This window comes from Trypanosoma rangeli (assembly GCF_003719475.1).
Source record: "Trypanosoma rangeli strain AM80 chromosome Unknown Tra_15.4_contig_00222, whole genome shotgun sequence".
Taxonomy (NCBI): Eukaryota; Euglenozoa; class Kinetoplastea; order Trypanosomatida; family Trypanosomatidae; genus Trypanosoma; species Trypanosoma rangeli.
Genome location: NW_021705967.1, coordinates 1 through 19,866, shown reverse-complemented (window position 1 = coordinate 19,866; position 19,866 = coordinate 1). Strand labels below are relative to the sequence as shown.

The 19,866-nt window shown below is 47.1% G+C and overlaps 9 protein-coding genes across 9 annotated transcripts, besides 11 other annotated features; all 9 read left to right on the top strand.

Moving 5' to 3' along the window:
- Positions 1 to 120: 120 nt before the first annotated feature.
- Positions 121 to 3,051, top strand: TraAM80_06244 (uncharacterized protein; the record flags this gene model as incomplete). The annotated part of the gene is made up of 1 exon (XM_029383096.1): positions 121 to 3,051. One exon carries the CDS (start codon positions 121 to 123, stop codon positions 3,049 to 3,051), a length of 2,931 nt encoding a protein of 976 aa, XP_029237049.1.
- A 92-nt stretch (positions 3,052 to 3,143) lies between these two features.
- Positions 3,144 to 3,203: a sequence feature (A-rich).
- A 210-nt stretch (positions 3,204 to 3,413) lies between these two features.
- TraAM80_06243 (putative DNA damage repair protein) lies at positions 3,414 to 5,261 on the top strand (the record flags this gene model as incomplete). Its single annotated transcript, XM_029383095.1, has 1 exon — positions 3,414 to 5,261. One exon carries the CDS (start codon positions 3,414 to 3,416, stop codon positions 5,259 to 5,261), a length of 1,848 nt encoding a protein of 615 aa, XP_029237048.1.
- Positions 5,262 to 5,497: 236 nt separating this feature from the next.
- Positions 5,498 to 8,653, top strand: TraAM80_06242 (putative trans-sialidase; the record flags this gene model as incomplete). The annotated part of the gene is made up of 1 exon (XM_029383094.1): positions 5,498 to 8,653. The coding sequence occupies one exon, from the start codon at positions 5,498 to 5,500 to the stop codon at positions 8,651 to 8,653; it is 3,156 nt and encodes a 1,051-aa protein (XP_029237047.1).
- Positions 8,654 to 8,824: 171 nt separating this feature from the next.
- Positions 8,825 to 8,846: a microsatellite.
- A 194-nt stretch (positions 8,847 to 9,040) lies between these two features.
- TraAM80_06241 (leucine carboxyl methyltransferase) lies at positions 9,041 to 9,937 on the top strand (the record flags this gene model as incomplete). The annotated part of the gene is made up of 1 exon (XM_029383093.1): positions 9,041 to 9,937. The coding sequence occupies one exon, from the start codon at positions 9,041 to 9,043 to the stop codon at positions 9,935 to 9,937; it is 897 nt and encodes a 298-aa protein (XP_029237046.1).
- Positions 9,938 to 10,141: 204 nt separating this feature from the next.
- Positions 10,142 to 10,206: a sequence feature (A-rich).
- An 89-nt stretch (positions 10,207 to 10,295) lies between these two features.
- On the top strand, positions 10,296 to 11,069 carry TraAM80_06240 (stress-inducible protein STI1-like; the record flags this gene model as incomplete). Its single annotated transcript, XM_029383092.1, has 1 exon — positions 10,296 to 11,069. The coding sequence occupies one exon, from the start codon at positions 10,296 to 10,298 to the stop codon at positions 11,067 to 11,069; it is 774 nt and encodes a 257-aa protein (XP_029237045.1).
- A 65-nt stretch (positions 11,070 to 11,134) lies between these two features.
- Positions 11,135 to 11,189: a microsatellite.
- Positions 11,190 to 11,392: 203 nt separating this feature from the next.
- Positions 11,393 to 12,217, top strand: TraAM80_06239 (uncharacterized protein; the record flags this gene model as incomplete). Its single annotated transcript, XM_029383091.1, has 1 exon — positions 11,393 to 12,217. One exon carries the CDS (start codon positions 11,393 to 11,395, stop codon positions 12,215 to 12,217), a length of 825 nt encoding a protein of 274 aa, XP_029237044.1.
- A 32-nt stretch (positions 12,218 to 12,249) lies between these two features.
- Positions 12,250 to 12,268: a microsatellite.
- A 201-nt stretch (positions 12,269 to 12,469) lies between these two features.
- TraAM80_06238 (putative L-ribulokinase) lies at positions 12,470 to 14,155 on the top strand (the record flags this gene model as incomplete). Its single annotated transcript, XM_029383090.1, has 1 exon — positions 12,470 to 14,155. One exon carries the CDS (start codon positions 12,470 to 12,472, stop codon positions 14,153 to 14,155), a length of 1,686 nt encoding a protein of 561 aa, XP_029237043.1.
- Positions 14,156 to 14,238: 83 nt separating this feature from the next.
- Positions 14,239 to 14,267: a sequence feature (A-rich).
- A 500-nt stretch (positions 14,268 to 14,767) lies between these two features.
- Positions 14,768 to 14,802: a microsatellite.
- Positions 14,803 to 15,145: 343 nt separating this feature from the next.
- Positions 15,146 to 16,867, top strand: TraAM80_06237 (pumilio protein 6; the record flags this gene model as incomplete). Its single annotated transcript, XM_029383089.1, has 1 exon — positions 15,146 to 16,867. One exon carries the CDS (start codon positions 15,146 to 15,148, stop codon positions 16,865 to 16,867), a length of 1,722 nt encoding a protein of 573 aa, XP_029237042.1.
- Positions 16,868 to 16,902: a microsatellite.
- Positions 16,903 to 17,131: 229 nt separating this feature from the next.
- Positions 17,132 to 17,161: a microsatellite.
- Positions 17,162 to 17,613: 452 nt separating this feature from the next.
- TraAM80_06236 (putative N-acetylglucosamine-6-phosphate deacetylase-like protein) lies at positions 17,614 to 18,906 on the top strand (the record flags this gene model as incomplete). The annotated part of the gene is made up of 1 exon (XM_029383088.1): positions 17,614 to 18,906. The coding sequence occupies one exon, from the start codon at positions 17,614 to 17,616 to the stop codon at positions 18,904 to 18,906; it is 1,293 nt and encodes a 430-aa protein (XP_029237041.1).
- Positions 18,907 to 18,939: 33 nt separating this feature from the next.
- Positions 18,940 to 18,978: a microsatellite.
- Positions 18,979 to 19,432: 454 nt separating this feature from the next.
- Positions 19,433 to 19,469: a microsatellite.
- Positions 19,470 to 19,866: the final 397 nt, after the last annotated feature.

Here is a 19,866-nt window from a genome sequence, read left to right as displayed (position 1 = left end):
TCTATGAAGTTGCATGGGTGTGTTTAATTTTGCTCTTTGATGTTTCTTTTTTCCCCCCTTATCTGCCCCCTCCTATGTCTGTTGAAAGTCGACTCCCCTTGAAAAAGTATCGGGGAAGTCATGTCGACAACAGCTGCCGCAGCAGCTGGTGAGAATCCCTTGCATGCCGTCCTTACCGAAATGCTCTCGGATGCGCATGGAGGGTTCGTGAAGCAGACACGCGTGACGCCTCACCAAGGCAATTGGAGGACACGGCAGGTGATTCGGGAGTTGAAGGGAATTAAATCAGTGGAAGATCTTCTTTCGACGGAGGAAGAGATTCGAGGGGTCGTCAGAAGCCAGGAGACAAGATGCCGTGTGAAACTTTTCAACGCCTTCTTATCTGGTCAATATCTTATGGAGGAGAGGGCATCGGTGCACGCGGAGGAGGAGCGCTGCCGCCACACCTTGACGTGTGTGGCTCTCTCTGTGTTACACAATGAGGCCAGCCTACTCTCCCTTGTTGGACATGAAATGTATGGAAGATATTTACTTGTGATGGCATGGAAAGGGGACAGAGTGAAGTTCAGGAAATGCCATAATTTGGAAGTCTTAGTACTAAAGGAGCAAGGCCGTCGTCGATTCCTGACGCAAGCAGAGGGCATAGACCGCATGGAAACTGAACGGAGGTGCTTTCTGGCAGTGAGTCGTGAAATTGACATGGAACTTCAGCTTCAAATATTTTATCGGGTTACTTCTGCAGCCCGTATCAAACTTTCCAAGTTTACGCTTGACCTTGCGCTACTCACTGCGGACGAAGAGCGCGAGCGGTGTTCTTTGGAAAAACTGTATTTGCTTAAACTTAGTTTGCTGGCAAATGACCAAGAAAATGCTGCAGCACGTTTGGTTGTTACTTCAGTCATGCGGGCCTCCCTTATGCGGCGGAAGTTACAAGATGATGCTCAGTGGCGGGAGCACGCCTCAAGGTTTATCTTATTGCCTGCTAAAGAGCTCGACATTCGTTGCGTCATTGAAAGAAAAGAAATGGAGGAGCGTCAGACACTTTGGGTGACTTTCTTAACGACGTGGCGCGATGTATTTAAGCGTACAATGATCTCGGAAGAGGGTGCTGCTATTGTAGAACGACTTGAACTGTACGAACGACGTTGTGTATTTGATCAGTGGCGGTTTGGTTTTAACGCACTTCACGAGAGACAGGAACGCGATAAACGTGTTCTTGCATGCCACGAGGCTGCTTGCGATTGTTTCTTGCAATATGTTGCTGATACGCTTTCTGCCTTGTGGAGAGAAGAAAGCGAGCATTTTAATGGGCTACGTAAGCGGTACTCGGAATTTGTCTGGTCAAGCCGTATGCTTCGAGCCACGACTGTGTTGGATTTTGAAGAGCGTGCGGCGCGCCAACGCATTAACGAGGGTGAGGCACGGGAAGTAATAAAGGCGCGTTCCTTGCTTTATATTTGCCACTGCAAAGAGGCTGCAATGCGGGGAACCGTGTCTATTATGGAGATGGAAAATGCCTGCCGTCTTTCTCTGATGCAGTGGCACATGCGGGCTGTGGAGGATGCCGGCTTTCAACATTTGCTCCATGAGGAGGAGTGTCTTCGTCTTGATATTGAGTTTGAGGCCCGCAGCGCGTGGTCAGACATTGTCCTGCAGGAGAGTGCGCCGCGTGGTCGCTCCGTAAGCTTGTTAGAGAGCTTAGAAGACGCGCAGCGTGCGCTTTACGTGAGGGAGGAACATCGACACTTTACGAATCACAAGCTGGTGTCGTTAATGTATGTAGAACAGAGTAAACGAAGACTTCTCCGCGAGGAGGAAGTGGAAGGTCGTGTGGGTCTTTACGCCTCTGTTTTGGCGCAGGTGGAGGCATGGAACCGATTGGAACTCCAGGCCGAAAGCCAACACAACTTTCTGCGCATTTTACTCAGCGCCGCAGAGCACCGTGAGCATGTCGAGCGGGCGGTCTTGGGTGTGTGTGAACACGAGAGACGTGAATTTATTTTTGGTAGTTTTGATTACGCTCTTCCATACTTGCGGAGCTGCGAGGTGGATGAGTTGGATGCCCGACTAGACATTATTAATGAGGCTGAGCTCACTGTGGGTGCATTGGCGTGCAGATGGGGACGAAGCTGCCGTCTGGCGTACTGTTCAGAGGAGCTCCGCCTAAGCCAATGCATTCTGCGTTTCATGTCTTTAACAGAACTGCTTCAGTGCCATGAAGTGGAGTTGCTGGGTGTCGTTGAGCCGCTGTCTCGAAGGGCGGTTATCGACAGGGAAGCATTAGAGCGGTTACTCCTGTTGGTGGAGGCTCATGAAGAGCGAGGTCGAATGCGGATTGAAAAGGCAGCCACTGATGCCTACAACGCCACTCAAGACTTGTTTGACCGCCTGCTTTCGCGTGCAGATGAATGGCGTACGAGAGGCGTATTGCGAGAGCCCGTTATTCTCACTGGAAGGGAGGCTCTCATCGACTACTTTCGTTGTCAAGAGACATTTGTGGCGGTTCGTCTTCGAGCCCAACAGGAGAAAGCCAGAGAATTGCTTGGGTCATTCCTTACCGATTTTTACTGGGGACGTGATACCATTGTGGTGGAGGAATTTATTGGGCGTGAAGGCATTATGGGGTCTCTTCTTCGACCACATCTTCCCTCATGTGTGGTGGGGCAGGAGTCTGGCACGCAGTTGACCGTTCGCCTTTACAGTATTGCTTTGATGACAAACGATGCGTTGCGGTCGTTATTCATCAAAGTATATGACTCTGTGGATGATGTGGGAGTAACATGCGAGCTGCATGAGGCACAATCCTTGATTGCCGCCGGCCGCGTCTTTCGTGTCTGCTTCCCTCTACGTCTGATGAAGTGGGTTCGACCCCTGACGAACGAGAGCAATGTGCTCTACTTTGAGGTCAGAGATAACGAGGGAAATGTGTTTACGACTGCCTCTCTATTTCTTAGAAGTGAAGAGTTGAAGCTTGCCCCTGGTGCCACAGTTGTACCAGTTACCACAGACGACAAACATGGCAAGATGAACGTGGTCCTTCATGTACATTAAAAGTGGTCTTTGTCTATCTCCGCGTTGTATGCAGGAGAAGTATAGGAGGTTGCTCTACCCCACCTTTGTGCGAAGAGTTTGGGGAGCGCAACATATATATGTATTTTTTGTTCATTTACTATTTTTATATGTATATCTTCATGTTTTTTTTTGTTTGTGTGCTTGTGTTTTCTTCGTTTACGGGTGTAGTGGTTTTACGTCCTCATTTCTCCCTTGTGAAGTTGTATTGATGACTGATAGAGAGGGAGTCACGCTGCCTACATGTTTTGTAGACGTGCTACTGCGTGACATAAGTGAGCAGTTTGCCGTTGACGACACAGCACGAGTTGTGTTTAACCAATTTGCGGAGTTTCTTCTGGAGGATGAGCGAGAAATGGAAAGACTCCAAGACGATGGCATGGGCTTGTGAGCAAGTAAATAGTCTACGACACTTCCAGCAGCACTCACGACTCCACTTTATTGGGCAGTGGAAAACACGGGCGCATGACATATTCAAGGCTTGGTTTGCAGCACACCCCTCCTGGAACCACGGCGCCCTCGCCCAGCAGGTTCTATTTGCGCACATCGACATGGACGCCTTTTTTTGTAGTGTTGCGCTGGCGAAGGAGGAGAATGCGCACCTGCGGGACAAACCCGTATGTATTGCCGCAGGAAAAGGCAACAGTGACATTTCATCGAGCAATTATATTGCCAGATCATTTGGCGTGCGTGCTGGTATGTATGTGAATGCTGCGAAGGAAGTTTGTCCCGATTTGCAGGTTTTAAGTTATGACTTGCCACGGTGCGAGGAAGTGATCAAGTGTCTTTACCGTATCCTATTTGAGCTGTCTCCGGATACGGTGAGCATTGCCATTGAGGTTTACAGTATCGATGATGTTATGATTGCGTTTGACACAGATAACCACGAGACGGTGAAGCGTTATTGCGTCAATGTCCTTCATACTTTAGAGAGTGCCACAAACTGTACAGCCTCTTGTGGGATTGGACCAAATATAATGCTTGCTCGCATTGCTACACAATATGCCAAGCCAAATGGAGTATATTTTATTCCACCTCAAGATGTATCAGGGCTTGTGGCGCAGCTACCATTTAATGAAATTCATGGAGTCGGCGAATGTACCATGGCGAAGTTGCGCCCATTGTTGCAACCGTATTTGAAGAATATAGACATCAGCAGTGACGATGTCCTTTGTTGTCATGTTCAAAAGCTCTCTAAACAACAGCTCCAACGGGCTCTGGGTCAGAAATCAGGAGAGAATTTCTTCAACCTATGTCGGGGCACTGACACACGCCAAGTATGCCGAACAGGTGATGAGGAAAACCGGCGAATATTGGGCAAAAAAAAACCTTCAAGTATCAGCTGTTCCATGAACTATGCAGTCAGGCCGCTCACGTTGGATGATGTATGGAGCATTGTGAAACAGTTACTAGAAGTTGTCTGCAACAAAATGGAACGGGGCGGTTGCACTAGCTCTGGCCTGCGTGTCACCTTATTGGAGCGTCATCCACTGCACCCAAAGGAGACGCAAAAATTTATGGGGAGGGGAAGATGTGTTGAATTTCACATTCCCATTGCCTTTGAAACGCCTTTGAAAAGCTCTGCGCTGGAGCTAATGCTTTCTCAAGTGAAGGACGCCCTTGCACCGCTGCTTGTTTTTGCACGTCAAATGACCGATGAGGAACGGGCGCGGGAGCTTGGTTTAAAAAATGATGCCGACTCGAAAATTATTTGGACTGTAAGTCTTAAGAGCGTAAGTGAAGTTGTGGTATCTGACATTCGTGGGATGACGATTCAGGCTACTGGTCTTCATGCGGTACGAGGTGCGGTGGGTGAGCGGAAGCGCTCATGCGGTGAGCAGCTTGCTCTTGTAAATGCCTTTTCAAGGGGCATGGAGGGGAAACGGCAGTCGTCAGTGGTTCTATCGAGCTCCTCCACTGATACCGCTCGTGTGGTGGAGAGCACCTTTGAGTTGTCTGTTGTTGCGGAATTGATGGATTGTGAGGTTGATGAGGTGTTTATTGAGAAGTGGAAAAAGGCTGTTAAGGAGGTTAGCGTCCGCATGGATTACACGGCAGCCAAAGCTCTCCTTCGCGTTGCTGCTTTTCAGTGCACGACACAAGCAGCACCATGCGATTTTAAGCTGCGAATCTTTCAAGATCTCGTGGCGTATGCAAATACACTGTTACCTGTTCCTGTTGCATTTGCTTAAGTTCCAAGAATCAGGGGAGTTTGACGAGATTACAATGCCAAGCCACGTAACACGTACGTGACAGATTGTATTGTATAAGAGCGGTATACAATATTTATGGATTACATGAGTCCACCTCTGCTTGTTGTTGTTGTTTATTGGGTGTTTTTTTATTTATATATCTCTTGTCATGCTGTTTTTCCCCCACTTTTTTAAAATATATATATTATTGTGGGGTGAGCTCTCTCGTGTTTGAGATGAACACCATTCTGCTCCAGGCACTTCAACATGCGGGGCGTTCGCTTAAAAAAGGCAATCACAATGAGGCGGAGAGTGTTATTCGGTCTCTACGGGCCACGAATGATCCGGCAGCGGCAGAGAACACAATTCGCATACTGCAAAGTGACGTTCAGCAACTGGACCAGGATGCGGCATATGTGCATTTCGCCGCTTTTCGCCTATTGCGGTTTTACCTTACACGTCGTAGGATTGTGTGGGGTGAATACACAAAACGACTGCTGAATTTTTTTTTGGATTACGTGGAGTCAAAAGGAGAGCAAATTGTGACTTCTACGTGTCGTCCTGTGTTATCTGAGGTGGCCTTGGATGCAGCTGTCACATTAAAACTTAGCTGCGCTGATGCCGAAGGATACTTTGATGCCATGATTCTTTCCGAGGTCGTTACTGAGGTGTTGTCTCTCCTAGCCGAACATCAGCGTGAGGTGCGTACCATCTTTGTCCGTCATGTGGTGATGCACCTTGTGGAGGAATTTGGTCTCTACCATCCATCGTCCAAGGGGAGGACAAAGCCGTTACGGTTTCATCGTGCCTGCCGCTCCGCCTTTGAGTGTGATGGTTTAGTGCGTCTTCTTGACGCTCTCTTGTGCTGCGCGGGTAATGCTTTTGCGGAGACGGCTCGAACCGTTGAGGCGCTTCTTCAATGTCTTGGAACGATTATGTCATGGTCGGCTCATAACTTTTTTGAGGATGAGGTTACCGAGGATGCATGCAACGATTTATTTCGTGTCTCAGGTACTCTGTGGCACACGCTACTTTTGGAAGGCGTCTCCTTACCTGTAGGGAGAGTCACCATAGACTCTCTTCTTCGCAGGTGGTACTCTGAATGTAATTTGGCTGGTTTTTTTGTCCATCCACTAACGATTGTAGAGCTCATGCAGCATTTTTGTGGCGTTACAATGGAGTTATGGAACCTTTTTGAAAAGGTGAACTACACCGAAAGATTTCTTTCGCTTGCGTGTTTCATGACAAGAAAGTTGCTTGCTTTTGTAGCGCAGCATGATGAGGTGCGTACCAGTCTGCCTCTTGCTCTTTCTGGCATTCGGAACATTGTGGAAAATATGGCGGAAGTCTTTGTCGTTCATGACTTGCTATGTTATTGTGTCACAGAGTTGTCCTTCTTTGCGAAGACTCTCATTGAATTCGATAGCAATTTTCCAGACGATGCTGGCATTATGGCTGCTTTGGATGAGGCCTTGAGTTGCCTGTTCAAAATTTCCACCATGCCGTCTTGTCAGGATGCCGCACGTGGTGTGATTTCTGCAGCAGGGATAGAAGTGTTCAATGCATTCTTGTCGATTAAATTGTCTTGTACCCTTTCCTCAGGGGAGGCCGAGCACTTTTCTGACACCTTCACAATGTCCCATGTTTCTCTCTTAGGGCACTTGGGCCGGTTAGATCCAGGGCAAGCCGCGGTGGCATTGTGCCTGGCATTGGAGACGCTGCAGCAGCGCGATGCAGGCATAGAACATCAGTCTGGTTTAGAACGCATCCAAGTTCAAGAATGTCTTTGGCTGGTTTTGAAGGTTATTAATGCCTTTATGGCTGATTCCTGCGAGGGTGAGGAGGTTTCGATCCCCTCATGCTTTACTGGGAATATCATGTTAGAATCACATCCAGTACACAAACTCATCTCAACGCTTATGATTTTTATGCAGGAACTTGTGCCAAAGTTGTCTGTGGCAAGCCCTGCTTTAGTGTCGGCTCTGTTGGAGGTGTTTGGTACATTCATGGCTGTTTACGTCGTCACAGACGAGAATGATGGTGGGGGCAGTTATTTCTTTGCCCACGGAGTCATAGCCCTCATTTCTTGTGTTTTGAATTCACTACGTATTTTTTCCTTTGATGAAGATGTCACGCTCGCCGGGTGTCGGGTACTTGAGATAAGCGTGAGGAGCAAGGGTGTGGTTTCCATTCTGCAGACATCGGGGCTTGCGGAGATGGCGGAGGACATGGTGACTTGTGGTCAAATGTTTTACGAAGATGTTCGAGGGCGAATCGTTGGGTTTTGGATTTGTTGTATTTCTGCTGCCACGTTCTCAGAACGGGGGTTGCCTGTTCTTGAGACCTTTGATATTGGCGTGTCAGAATTTACTTCCGTGGATGTCAACGTCTGCCTCGAACGGTGCTCCTCACTTGCCGGGTTATTTGTATCTCTGCAAGATAGTGAGCGGCTGCGGGTGTGTTTTCGCTCTGTTATGTGCCTCTGCGATCACGTGCTTTCGGTGAGTGTCTGCCGTTTTTACGAAAAGGAGATCACCATTCGCGCCACCGAGTTAATACTGCGGCTGTTTTTGACCTGCTCCGTGGTGTTGCAGGGGGAAGAGACAGTGTGGATGATAGATAAGGTGCGCACGACGCTCGACGCAGTCCTCAAGACACTGGCTGAGGACCCCACCTGGAGCACGGAAGGCACCGAAGAGGAAAAGCACAGACTCTTAAAGTTGCTTTCGCGACTCTTTTGTGAGGTCTCTTGTTGGGCAAGGTTGGAGTGCACGCTTCCCTCGGAGCTTGTAGGTCCCCTAGGCGCATCGGTCATTTCTTCTCTGGCGGTGTTTTTAAAATTGTTTAATGAACGCTCGTTAAGTTTTCCAGAGCTGCGAGAGTCTGTCTTTGTCGCGTTTCAGCTCTCTGCTGAGGCCTTTACACGTGATTTCGTGTATCATGCAGATTCGCAGGTGTTTTTATCGACGCTTTTGTTTGCGCTAAATGGAGAATCTGTTGATTTTCAACGTGTTGGAATAACTGTTGCCGACACAGTGGTGACGTACCTGCGAGACTCGGGTTTGCAGGACCACGTGTTATTTACCCGGCTTCTCTCGACTGTTTTGCGGGGTTTTGTGTTGGGTAAGCTTTCGCTCTCTCTTTCCTTGCAATTGGCACGGAGTCTTACAACGCTCTGTGGTTGCCTCCCCTTAGAATCCGTGGAGTTAGTCTTCATGGAGACCACCCGATTGAATTCTGACCCCAACGTGAGTGCCATTATGTGGGAAATGATGCGCGCCGTTCAGGAGTGCGTTGTAAGTGAGGGGCCTAGTCGGCAGGCGGCTCTGCGTAGTTTGGACGAGTCTATTGCTGACAGTCTGGGCAATATTAGGACTATTCTTCTTGATTAAATTGGCCGCCTCTACACAACGGATGTGTGTGCGTGTGTGCTGCTTCTGTGTCTCGTACTTGATGCTGAGTGCGCTAAATTTTCATGACATTTTCCTTTTTTTTTTTTTTCCTTTGGTGCTTCCAGTAGTATACGCATCTATATTTATCCCCTTTCTTTCCCGGTTGCTCTGTTTTTTTTCTTTTTTCTTTTTTGCCCTTCAACCACACATACAATATATATATATATATTGTGTGTGGCTCCCTCAATGGTCACCTATACGTTTTTTGAATGATGAGAAGAGGCCTTTACGTCTCTCTCTTTTTGCCAGGTTTTGCAGTGATTGACTTGTAGAGAAGCGTGGCGTCGGCAAGCACAAATAAATAAATAAATAAATTGGACCCCCCAAATGTCGCTCCAGCAGACGGCGTACAGCGCATGCTCACGCAAGGTGCACTGCGTGAGTAAACGTTACCTAGAAGATCCATTTGTCCACTTCTTTGCCAAGGACGCGACGATGATCAATAGTCCTTTGATGAACCGTGGAACGTGGCTCCGAACCGTTGCAATAGAACATGCAGTGCTGTCATTTGCCGAGAATCGGTCGGTGGATGGTCCGCTGCAGGTGATCAGCTTTGGCGCAGGCGTTGACACGTTGTACTTTCGTTTGAAGAAAGATCACACGGAAGTTGATATCGGGCGGTACATTGAACTTGACCTTCCGGACTTGGTGGCAGAAAAACGGGGCATCATAGAGCGAGTCGGAGAAATGAAACAACTGGTTGGTCCTGAGTATGAGTTAGTGTCATGCGACCTCCGGAAAATTGATGAGTTGCGTGAAATACTGAAAAAGTATGCACGTAACGATATACCTACGATATTGTTGGCAGAAATGGTGTTTGTCTACCTGGAAGAACGTACTACCACAGCTATTCTTGAGCTGACGCTTAGTAAGCTACTCAATAAAGATGTATGTGTGCTATTTATATCATATGATGCTATTTGTCCCAATGACCGTTTTGGGGAAGTGATGGTGAGTTCCCTCGCTTCGATGGGAGTTCCGCTTCTTGGCATCAAGGCATTACCCACGCCTGAGGCACACGCCGAGCGATGCAAAAAAGTGGGACTAACGAACGTCATGGCAAAATCCATGAAGCAACTGTATCTTTCTGTCCCACAGGAAAAACAGCAGTGGCTGAAAAAACTTGAAATGGTGGATGATTGGGATGAGTGGTGTATTATGCATGATCACTACAGCTTTGTCCTCGCAACAAACAAGGCGGAGGCTTTGCCTACAATTTTCTAAACATCTTTGTTTGCTTGCTTTCCTCTTACTCCCGTTTTGCCTCTTGGGTACATTTTCCATGCCGTGCCACTCTACACGGCATTTCAGAGTTACATCCTCTTTGGCCACGCCGCTAGGTAGGCAGTAAGATATAAATGTAACTTTATACATGCATGCATATCTGAAATGGGCCACTATGAGTCTTGTGATGTCTGAACCTGCACATTGTGTTTATTTTTTGTTTTAATTTTTTTTTTTTTTTTGTTGTGTGTGTGATTGTTTTCTGTTTGGTGCGCAGTCTTTCACTTCAGCTGTCATTGGCTCTGCACGCCGCCATAACGCGTCTTTCCACGTGGTTTGAAGAAGAAACAAAGAAAAGATGGGTTTGGACGAGCTGAAATTGCAGGGAAATGAAGCATTTAAGGCGAAGAAGTATGAAGACGCCATACACTACTACACGAAGGCCATCGACTTGAGTCCTCAACCGGAAGCTGCCGCTGCGTTGTATTCAAATCGCGCAGCTTGCTGGCAAAATACGGGAAATGCGGCGAATGCGCTGAAGGATGCGGAGAGCTGCATCCTGCTAAGACCATCTTGGATAAAAGGACACTACCGAAAGGGGACGGCGTTTGAAAGTATGCAAAAATACGACGAGGCGTTAAAGGCCTTTCAACAGGCCGCAAAACTGGAGCCTGGAAATGAAGAAATTGCTGATAAGCTGCAGCAGTTGGTTCTCATGCTGAAGGAACGCAACGAGAAGGCGTCTCCAGGGGCTTGTAGAACGCCCGATGAGGCTAAAAACATAGGGAACTCCTTGTTTGCCGCCGGAAACTTTGAAAGAGCCATGTTGTTCTATTCTCGTGCGATCGAGCTTTCCCCTGAGGGGAATGCAGAAAAGGCCAATTATTATGCAAACCGTGCGGCTTGTCATCAACAAACGCGCAATTATCATCTTGTTATCAATGATTGCGACAAGGCCCTTGTAATTAATCCCACCCATGTCAAGGCTCTGCTTCGCCGTGCTATTGCGTATGAGGGACTGGAGAGCTGGAGTAAAGCTCTGAATGACTATAATCAGGTTAACCGTGCGTTTCCTGGGATGCCGGCAGTGTCACAAGGCGTGCTTCGATGCCAGCGTGCTCTAAGGGGCTAAAAAGTGCGTCTCTCGATACCGCCCTATGTTTCTCTTTTGTTTTTGTCGTCGGTGTGTTCTGATCTTTTCTTAATATATTTATTTATTTATTTATGAGTATTTATTTGTGTATCAATATATGACAGAGCTGTGTTTCTACTCACGCAAATAGCGTTTACGGTCCCACTTGTTTTTGGCTTTACATTTTGTCTTATGGAACAACCCCGTTTAATATATATATTATTGATATTGCCTTGCTGTTTCTGTTTTTCTTGATGAGAAACTCCCCTACAGAAGAGGAAAGATACCCCGTGTGTTTTGGGGTGAGAGAGTGGGTAGTGGAGATGCGTACCAAGCGCAGGCTTCTGTATCTCCCAGATGAAGAGGCTGAACTCTTGAGTGAGCTCACGAACTCACCGCGCCCACGTCCCTCCCGTCTTTCTCGTTTGGCAATTCTTTCGTCGGATGACAATAAGATTGCTTCTGCGGATAACGGCACGGTAACTCCGGCTGCGGAGGTGGTGGACTCTGCCTTGCTCGTTTCTTACAATAGCTATGCGTTGGCGGATGGGTCAGGCACGCTTCATCCACCACTGGCCTCAGGGGAGGCCATGGCTCTATATAAGTCGCTTCGAAAATGTTGCCGTTTTGTGCGCACGTTTTTGAAACGCCAATCGACGTCGCAAACAACAACGGATTCTCTTTCATCTTCCACGCTGGAGTACGACGAGTCTTCTGACTTAGATAGTGAATATGAATCCCCGCAAAGGCGGCAGAAAAGGTGTTTCAAAGAGGCGGAGACGTTGTCGCAAAATGAGGGAAATTATGCTTCCATGACGGTTGTGGAGCTTCGAGAACTGCTACGAGAGAGAAATTTGCCTATATCTGGACCCAAAGCTCTTCTTATTTCTCGTCTTCAAGACAGTGATGAAAGGCTACCCTCACCGGAGGAAAACGGTCAGTCTGTCCACATGATGTCTGCATATACCGGTGGTGAATCCTCCGAGGTTGCTTCCTCTTTTTCTTCTTCGGAAGCTGAACATGCAAACCCCCCTCAGACCATGTGGAGCGCTATCCTTGATATGGGATCGAGACTGTTTCGTAAATCAACTGGATCCCTCCCCGAGGGCAATACGGCTTCGTATCGCAAACGCCGACGGAGTGAGTAGACTTGTCTATTGCATCTCAAACGGTGTGCTTTTATATATATATATATATATCTCTCGTATTGTTTTTTGTTCTTGTTAGCCTTCCGTTTTAATGGTTGAAGGTGTTGTTCCTCGTCATGATTTATTATTATTATTTTTTGCCCGTGTCGTGGACATGATCCTACCGATGCTAAATGGACTCAATTGATTGTTTCTTATTAATTTCTTTTTAACACTCTTAATGTCTAATTTCTGTTTTTGCGAACCACAGCAATGAACTCTCAGGAACAGTTTGTCATTGGCTTTGATTTTGGCTCCGACTCGGCGCGGGCCGTTCTGGTTCGCGCCAGCGACGGCAAAGAGGTTGCGGTGGCTGTGGAGCCGTATCACCGGTGGAGCGAAGGTAAGTACTGTGACCCACCACGGAGCCAATATCGTCAGCATCCCTTGGACTATATAGAAGCCCTTGAAATTATTGTTTGTCAGGTGCTGGACCAAGGACCTCCTGGTGTAAGAGATCATGTCGTGGGAATGGCATTTACCACCACAGGCAGTACACCATGTTTTGTGGATGAAAAGGGTGTTCCACTGGCCCTTCAACAAACTTTTTCAGAGAATCCCAACGCCATGTTTATCCTTTGGAAGGATCATACTTCGGTAAAAGAGGCAAGGGACATAAATGAGTTGAGCAAAAAATCTCCTGTGGACTACACAATGTATTCGGGGGGTATTTACTCCTCGGAGTGGTTCTGGTCGAAGGCTTTACATGTGCTTCATCATGACGACCTTGTTCGGGAAAAAGGCTACGCCTTGTTGGAGCTATGTGAATGGCTTCCTGCGCTCGTAACAGGAATTTCATCTTATGCGCAAGTAGCACGAAGTCGGTGTGCATGTGGCCATAAAGCAATGTGGAATGAAGAGTGGGGTGGATTTCCCCCTTGTGAGTTCTTTACGCAACTGCATCCGGCCTTGGCTGCCATCCGTTCCAGAATGGCATTTAATACTTTTACTGCTGAAAAAGCTGTTGGCCATCTTTCTTCGAAGTGGGCTAAACGTTTGGGACTGAAGGAGACAGTCGTTGTTGCTGGTGGCGCGATTGATTGCCACATGGGTGCCGTCGGTGCTGGGATTGGTGAGTACACATTTGTTCGAGTTATGGGCACTTCCACGTGTGATGTGATGGTGTCGTCTCGCGAGGATATTCATCACCGGCGGATCAATGGTATTTGCGGGCAGGTTGATGGATCTGTTATTCCCGGCATGATTGGTTTGGAGGCGGGGCAGTCGGCTTACGGGGATGTTTTTGCCTGGTTTGTCTCGCTGCTCTCTTTTCCACTAAAAACGGTGATTCAAAATTCCACGTTAATTTCTGAACGCGCGAAAACGCAAATTTGGAAGGAGTATGAGCGTAACATTTTTTGCATACTAAATAAAAAGGCGGGGGAAATGCAACCGGGTGTGGGAAATGTGATTGCGGTGGACTGGCTTAATGGCAGGAGAACCCCAGACGCCAATCTCTTTCTCAAAGGAACTATCAGTGGTCTCACCCTCGGGACGGATGCGCCCGGCATTTTTCGTGCCCTTGTGGAGGCAACGGCATACGGTTCACGGGCCATAGTTGAGCGGTTTAAAGAAGAGGGTGTGCGCATTGATCGTGTGATTGCAGTTGGGGGTATAGCAAAGAAATCACCTTTGGTGATGCAAGTTTTAAGTGACGTTCTCAACGTTCCCATACGTGTGTGTCGCACCGGGCAAGTATGTGCTTTGGGTGCAGCAATGTTTGCTGCAACCGCCGCAGGACTGTACGATTCTATTGAGGCGGCGCAAAAGATGATGAGCAGTGGTTTCTCCACCGAATACAAACCGTGTCCAAAGAGAGCAGTGATATACAACATACTGTATGAATCCTACAAACGGCTTGGCTGTGCCACCCAAAAGGAATTTGTTTCTTCTTTGTGATTGCGATTAGGACGACACGAAAACGCTTTTTTTTTTATCCGTTTGGGGAAAGGGGGACGTGGCCATATACGTCTGCCTGCTCGTTTTTTTATTTTTTTATTTTGATATTTTTAATTGAGGAAAAATTCGTGTCCATCTTAGTTGGTCTCTTTACTGGGACTACTGGGGGAGGGGGTGGTGCGGGGCACCTTTGTCCCAGGCGTTTCGATATTTTTTTTTACATTTGAAGAAGATGGTGCTGAAAGGGAAGGAAAAAAGAAGCACTTGGGGCCTTGCATAGGAGAACAATAAGAGAAAGGTGCAAAAGAAAAATAAAACAACGGTTGGAAGCGTTGAACATGTTAAATGGGGGGGGGGGCATCTACTTTTGTTGTTTGTGGAGAAAAAGGCGCAGACTGATGAGGGTAAGACTATCGCTTCCTCCTTAATTCGTCTCCGTGAAGGATGGGTGGGCTGTGGTTTTTGTCTCGGGGAGTCGGTGAGTTTTTGTTTTTGTTTTCTCTTTTATGTCACTATTTGACCCCTTGTCAGTTCCGCTCACGCTGTGGGGCCGTGGGAGGTTGGTGGGCGAAGGAGGAGGAGCCCCAAGGGAGCCGCCCCCATTCAAAATGAGTATGCGTATATAACTTATAAAGTATACGTATACGAGTCGCCTCTTTGGCTTTGGGCCACCTCAACAGTTGGTTTTTTGGCCAGCTTACATTCATAGTTTTTGTCCTTTGAGCTGTCCCGCCTTACTTTTTGTATTTCTCTTGTTCGAGTGGAAACTGTCGACGAACCTGTTATTTCAAACATGATCCCACTCCCCTGCATCTGTCTTCCTTCGCGGGAGTTTATCCACGAGCGTGTTGACGGCTGCCTCGGTGTCTTGCGCTGCAGGTCGCGCCTGCTGATGCTCTTTTTTTTTTGCCTTTGAGCCGTAGTTTTGAACAAAACAACAACATCAACGTGGCAAAAACGAAAAGTGTGAAGGAGAGAAGTACAACCAGCATGGTATTGGATGAGGCGCTGGCGGCTCAATACGCACGGCGGCAGGAGTTGCTAAAGCAGCTAAATGAAGTGAACGGCATCATCCGGGGCCTGGAGCAAAAGATGATGGAAAATGCTGCGTCATGCGTGGATAGGATACCCATAGATGATGCTGCTGGAAGCGACAGCGACGCAGAGCAGATGAACTCTCTTCTTGACCGCTGCGTAGAGGATTCCAATGGCTTGCGAGACGCAATGAAGTTTGTCGATGCCTGCAAAGTGGTGAGAGAAAATACCTCACAAGACGAGGGTAATAAGGAAAAACAATTCTTTTGTAACCGTTTTGTGCATAAAATCATCGCTAGGGCATCCGTACTTGCGGTTGATCCAAATGGAAGTGAACTCCTTCAAAATGCACTAGGACTGCTGAAAAATGGAGGCTCTGTAGCTCCCGCATTGCACTCCACTGACTACAATGCAAACACTGATCGTGACATTTCGGAGGTGCTACTGCTTCTTACGGAGCTGAAAGATAAAATACCTGAGATATGCTATGACACAAACGGCACCCGTGTCATACAGAAACTCTTTGATTACGTCAAAAGTGTAGAAGAGTTGGAATTATGCGCCAATTGTTTTGCTGATTCCATCATACCACTTTGCAAGGACATTAATGGTAGCCATAGCGTTGCCCGTCTTTTGGCTGCAGCGCGTCAGGTGAATTTTTGTGACGAAAACGGAAAGATCGATGCTGCTACTGAAGAGAAACTATCGGAGATTCACCATACGCTGTATAAGAACTTTGCAGGAAACTCTGTTGATGTTTGCCGGAATCGTCAAGGATGTTGCATCATTCAAAAGTGTCTTCAGTGGACACCAGAGCCGTATTTTTCGGCCATTATTGACACTGTTCTACAAAATACCCTCAAACTTGTGAATGATCCCTTTGGTAATTATGTGGTGCAGTTTATTTTGGACAATGAGAAGGAGCTTTCGCAACGCTGCCATGCAGGTCAAGAGGCAACAAACTACACGAATCAAACCATAAGGCAGATGTTGCATAACGTGGCGGCACTTTCATGCGACAAGTTTAGCAGTAACGTTATTGAGAAGTGCTTGAGGACAGTTTCTTCAAATGTGAGGCAGCTGTTAGTCGACGAATTGACGGACCCTCAAGTGCTGCCCAAGCTTTTAACCGACAGCTATGCCAACTACGTTATTCAAACAGCTATTGTGACCTCGTCTGTGGAAAGTCAATTTGAACAGCTGAGGGACTCCATTATGCCGCTTCAAAACTTATTAAGAAATTCCCCTTACGGCGCAAAGGTTGAGGCAAAGTTGGCGCGTCGACAGCGCGCTGCAATTCGAAAACCGGAACATCAAAAGGAGCAGGCTCGACGAAGCGCAGCAATTTCTCATTTTCCTGAAAAAGGCGGCCCTGAGAGTTTGTTGACCACCCAACTTCTGCATGGTATGCACACGATTCCAACTTTGGTTGGATCAGAGGCTCTGCAACAGAACACAGTTGCCTTTTCGAGAATACCGGAGGAGATGACATCCATGATGCCGCAGCCACAATATATGCAGGTGATGTTTCAAGGACAACAGACACTTATTGGTTTGCAACAAGGCCATTCTCAACAGCCCTATCAAGTGAACATGATGAAGGAACCTGCCATGTGGGGCCCTCAGCAAGGCTTCACACTATTCCAACAACCCAACCAAAGGAAAATGGACAGGTAAATTATTACCATCATTATTATGGTTTATTATTGTTACTGTAACTGTTGCCATGCGGTGTGGTGTGAAGGAGGGGAGTTGTAGTCCTGTTCAGTTAAGTTTTGTGTGTGTGTGCCCTCCTCTTGAATTGAGTGGAATCGAAAGGAAAAGAAATGCAGGGATAATGCATTTGAGTTGCAATTTTGGATGTTTGTCCATACGTCTTTAGTGGATACTCGCTATTCTTTACTGAGAAGTTATGAGCTCTTAAAGAGGCACATACTGTGGTTTTTTGTTTTTGTTTTTTTTTTTTTTTTTGGGGGGGGTAGGGGGTAGGGGGGTACCTGAGGATGATATTTTAAAGGAAGTGTAGAGAAGTAGGTGGTGTGCTTCTACTGGGGCCTCTTGTGCGAGCGGTTTGTTTTCGCGAATTCAGCATCTACCGTTTAAAGGCTTGGGAGTGTATTTACGAAGACTGTCCTTTGAGTAATTAAAATGGAGCATGAAATATCATCCGCGGCTTTAGGTCGTCCCTCTTCTACGGCTGATCTTTAGTCTAGGTTTTGATATTCATGTTATCTTTCTACGCATACATAGATTTTCCCCTCGCTCTTTTGAAAAAAAAAAAAAAAACTGCCTTAATTAATTGCGGTTTTATGTGATATGGTAATGATATGGTCCTTTTGTAAATGTGCTTCTTTGTATGCCTTTTTTGTTGCTGTTTTCAGTTTTTTTCTTGTTGCTCAGTGACTTCGGTTGCGGTAACTGTGATGCCAGGAATTATTTCGTTAATCAAAGGCAACGTTGTGACTCCTTCGGAAGTCATCTATGATGGCTTTGTGGTTGTCGTGGGTGGTCTCATTGAGAGTGTGGGGGGCTCCGCAGATTTGCCTTCCGAGAAGGATCTTACACAACAGTACGGTGAGGCTCAGGTTGAGATTGTGGAGGGGGGCTTTATCCTTCCTGGATTTGTGGACATACACAATCATGGGCTTGGAGGTACCAGCGATGTCATTGCCCACTGGACGAATCCCGAATATTCGCTTAAAGAGATGGCACGGTGTGGAACGCTTTGTGGTTTGGCGTCCATGATTTTCTCCTCGGAACACAAGAGCACCGTTAAAAAAGCTATTAAAGAAGTTGAGAAACGTGTTGGTGTTTACATTCCTGATTGCTGCGTTCTTGGCGGTATTCACGCTGAGGGGCCGGTTATTCATGATCTGGGAGGGATGCCTGTTTGTGAAAACAGGTGGTCACTTGAACGTTTTAAGGCACTTTGTGCCACTATGCCTTCAATGCGTATAATGACGATTTCACCACACGTTGACGCGCGCAGCAACTACGAGCTTATTCGTCATCTCCTTCGTATCGGAGTTCGCCCAGCACTTGGACACGACCGTGTCGCCACAAAGAAAGATATTTTGGGTGCTTTGAAGCTTGCAACGTCGGAGGAGGACAGGCTCCATGTCACGCACATGTACAATGTTATGTCTTTTCATCATCGAAACCCATCCCTGATCAATATAGCGCTTTGCTCTTCATTTCCAAACGCCGAAATTTACAAAGGGGCCATTACGCCGTACGTTGAGATTATTGGGGACCTTGTCCATTCCGACGCCATTCCTTTGCATGTGGCGCTTTCTTCCAGGAACTGCGATGAAGTTGCTCTCATCACAGACTGCATATCAGAAAACCGTCATGGGAAGCGTTTTACTTACAATGGGCGCTTAATTTCCGTTCGCGCCGAAGGCGGTTGTTGTCTGTGTGATGCATCCGGCCGGCCTTCAAAAACGCTTGCCGGAGGCACCAGTGCTCTGGTGGATCAATTTATGAACCTGGTCACTCTTATGCGGGTGGACCTCATTTCTGCCTGTAAGATGGTTGCCACGACACCTGCCAAAATTGCCCGCTTAGACGGGGTTGGGTCGATTGAGCGAGGAAAGAAAGCCAACATTTTGCTTCTCAATTCGGAACTAAACACGATAACAAAGCGTATGATTTATGGAAATTGGACTACACATGGTGTGTATCGTATCCTGCGACCATCCGTGTCCCACATGTAAGTACAACCGCGAGTATTGGGAGCGACACAACAAAAGAAGAATAGGAGGTAAGAGAGAGAGAAGAGAACAGAATGTTACGTGTCTCTTCAGACACCTTTCTTATGCAGGATTATTTTTTTTTATCTTGGCCATTTTTTTTTTTTTTACTGCGCGTGTAGCGTACGAACCCTGCGTTTCCGTATACGCAGTCTATCATAGTCACGCGTCTCTATTAGCAATGATGTTGAGCTGCACATCTGCACCTGCAGCTATGGGGTGGGGGACCTAATTCATTTGTCATGGGTTATCTGAGTAAGGCAACCTCAAAAATAACCCGACTACAATTATCATAAGCTTACAACAAGAGAAAGAAACTAATTGCTGGTTTTTCGATGTACCTCTCTGCGTAGTACGGAACGTCAGCACTACGGCAATGTCGCCGACTTCACAAGGGGCATTCGTTGTTATTATCAGTAGCAAATTATGAAGGCAAATATGTGCTCAAATGAGATTAAGCAAAAACGGGGCTAATTTCCCATTTCAAATGTTTTTTTTTTGAAATATTTATTTATTTATTTTTTCTTCTAAACAACACAGGGGAAGATGGGATGGCGCGTGCGGTTTTCCGTTTTTCTGTTGTTTTACTCTGGTCCCTCACTACTGCAAGCGGAGAGGTCTGACAGTTGCAGTGTTCCAGAGACTGCCTTTTCGTGAGTTCCCGCGAGCCGGTGATCACAAGACTCGTTTATGAATCGATTGTGTTTGCCGGTCTATGGGCGGTAAATATAACTGCTTTGAACTAGAATGATTGGGGACAATGAACCCAACTATTTACCTTCACGTACTTTTTTTCTTCGTGCACTGGAGGGGATGGGAGGGGGCATTCAAGGTGCATGTTCTGCTTCTGTCTGTATGGATGGGTGTGGGGGGCGCAGCCATATATAATTGCGTTTATTACGTGAGAGTAACGCAGCAACTCAA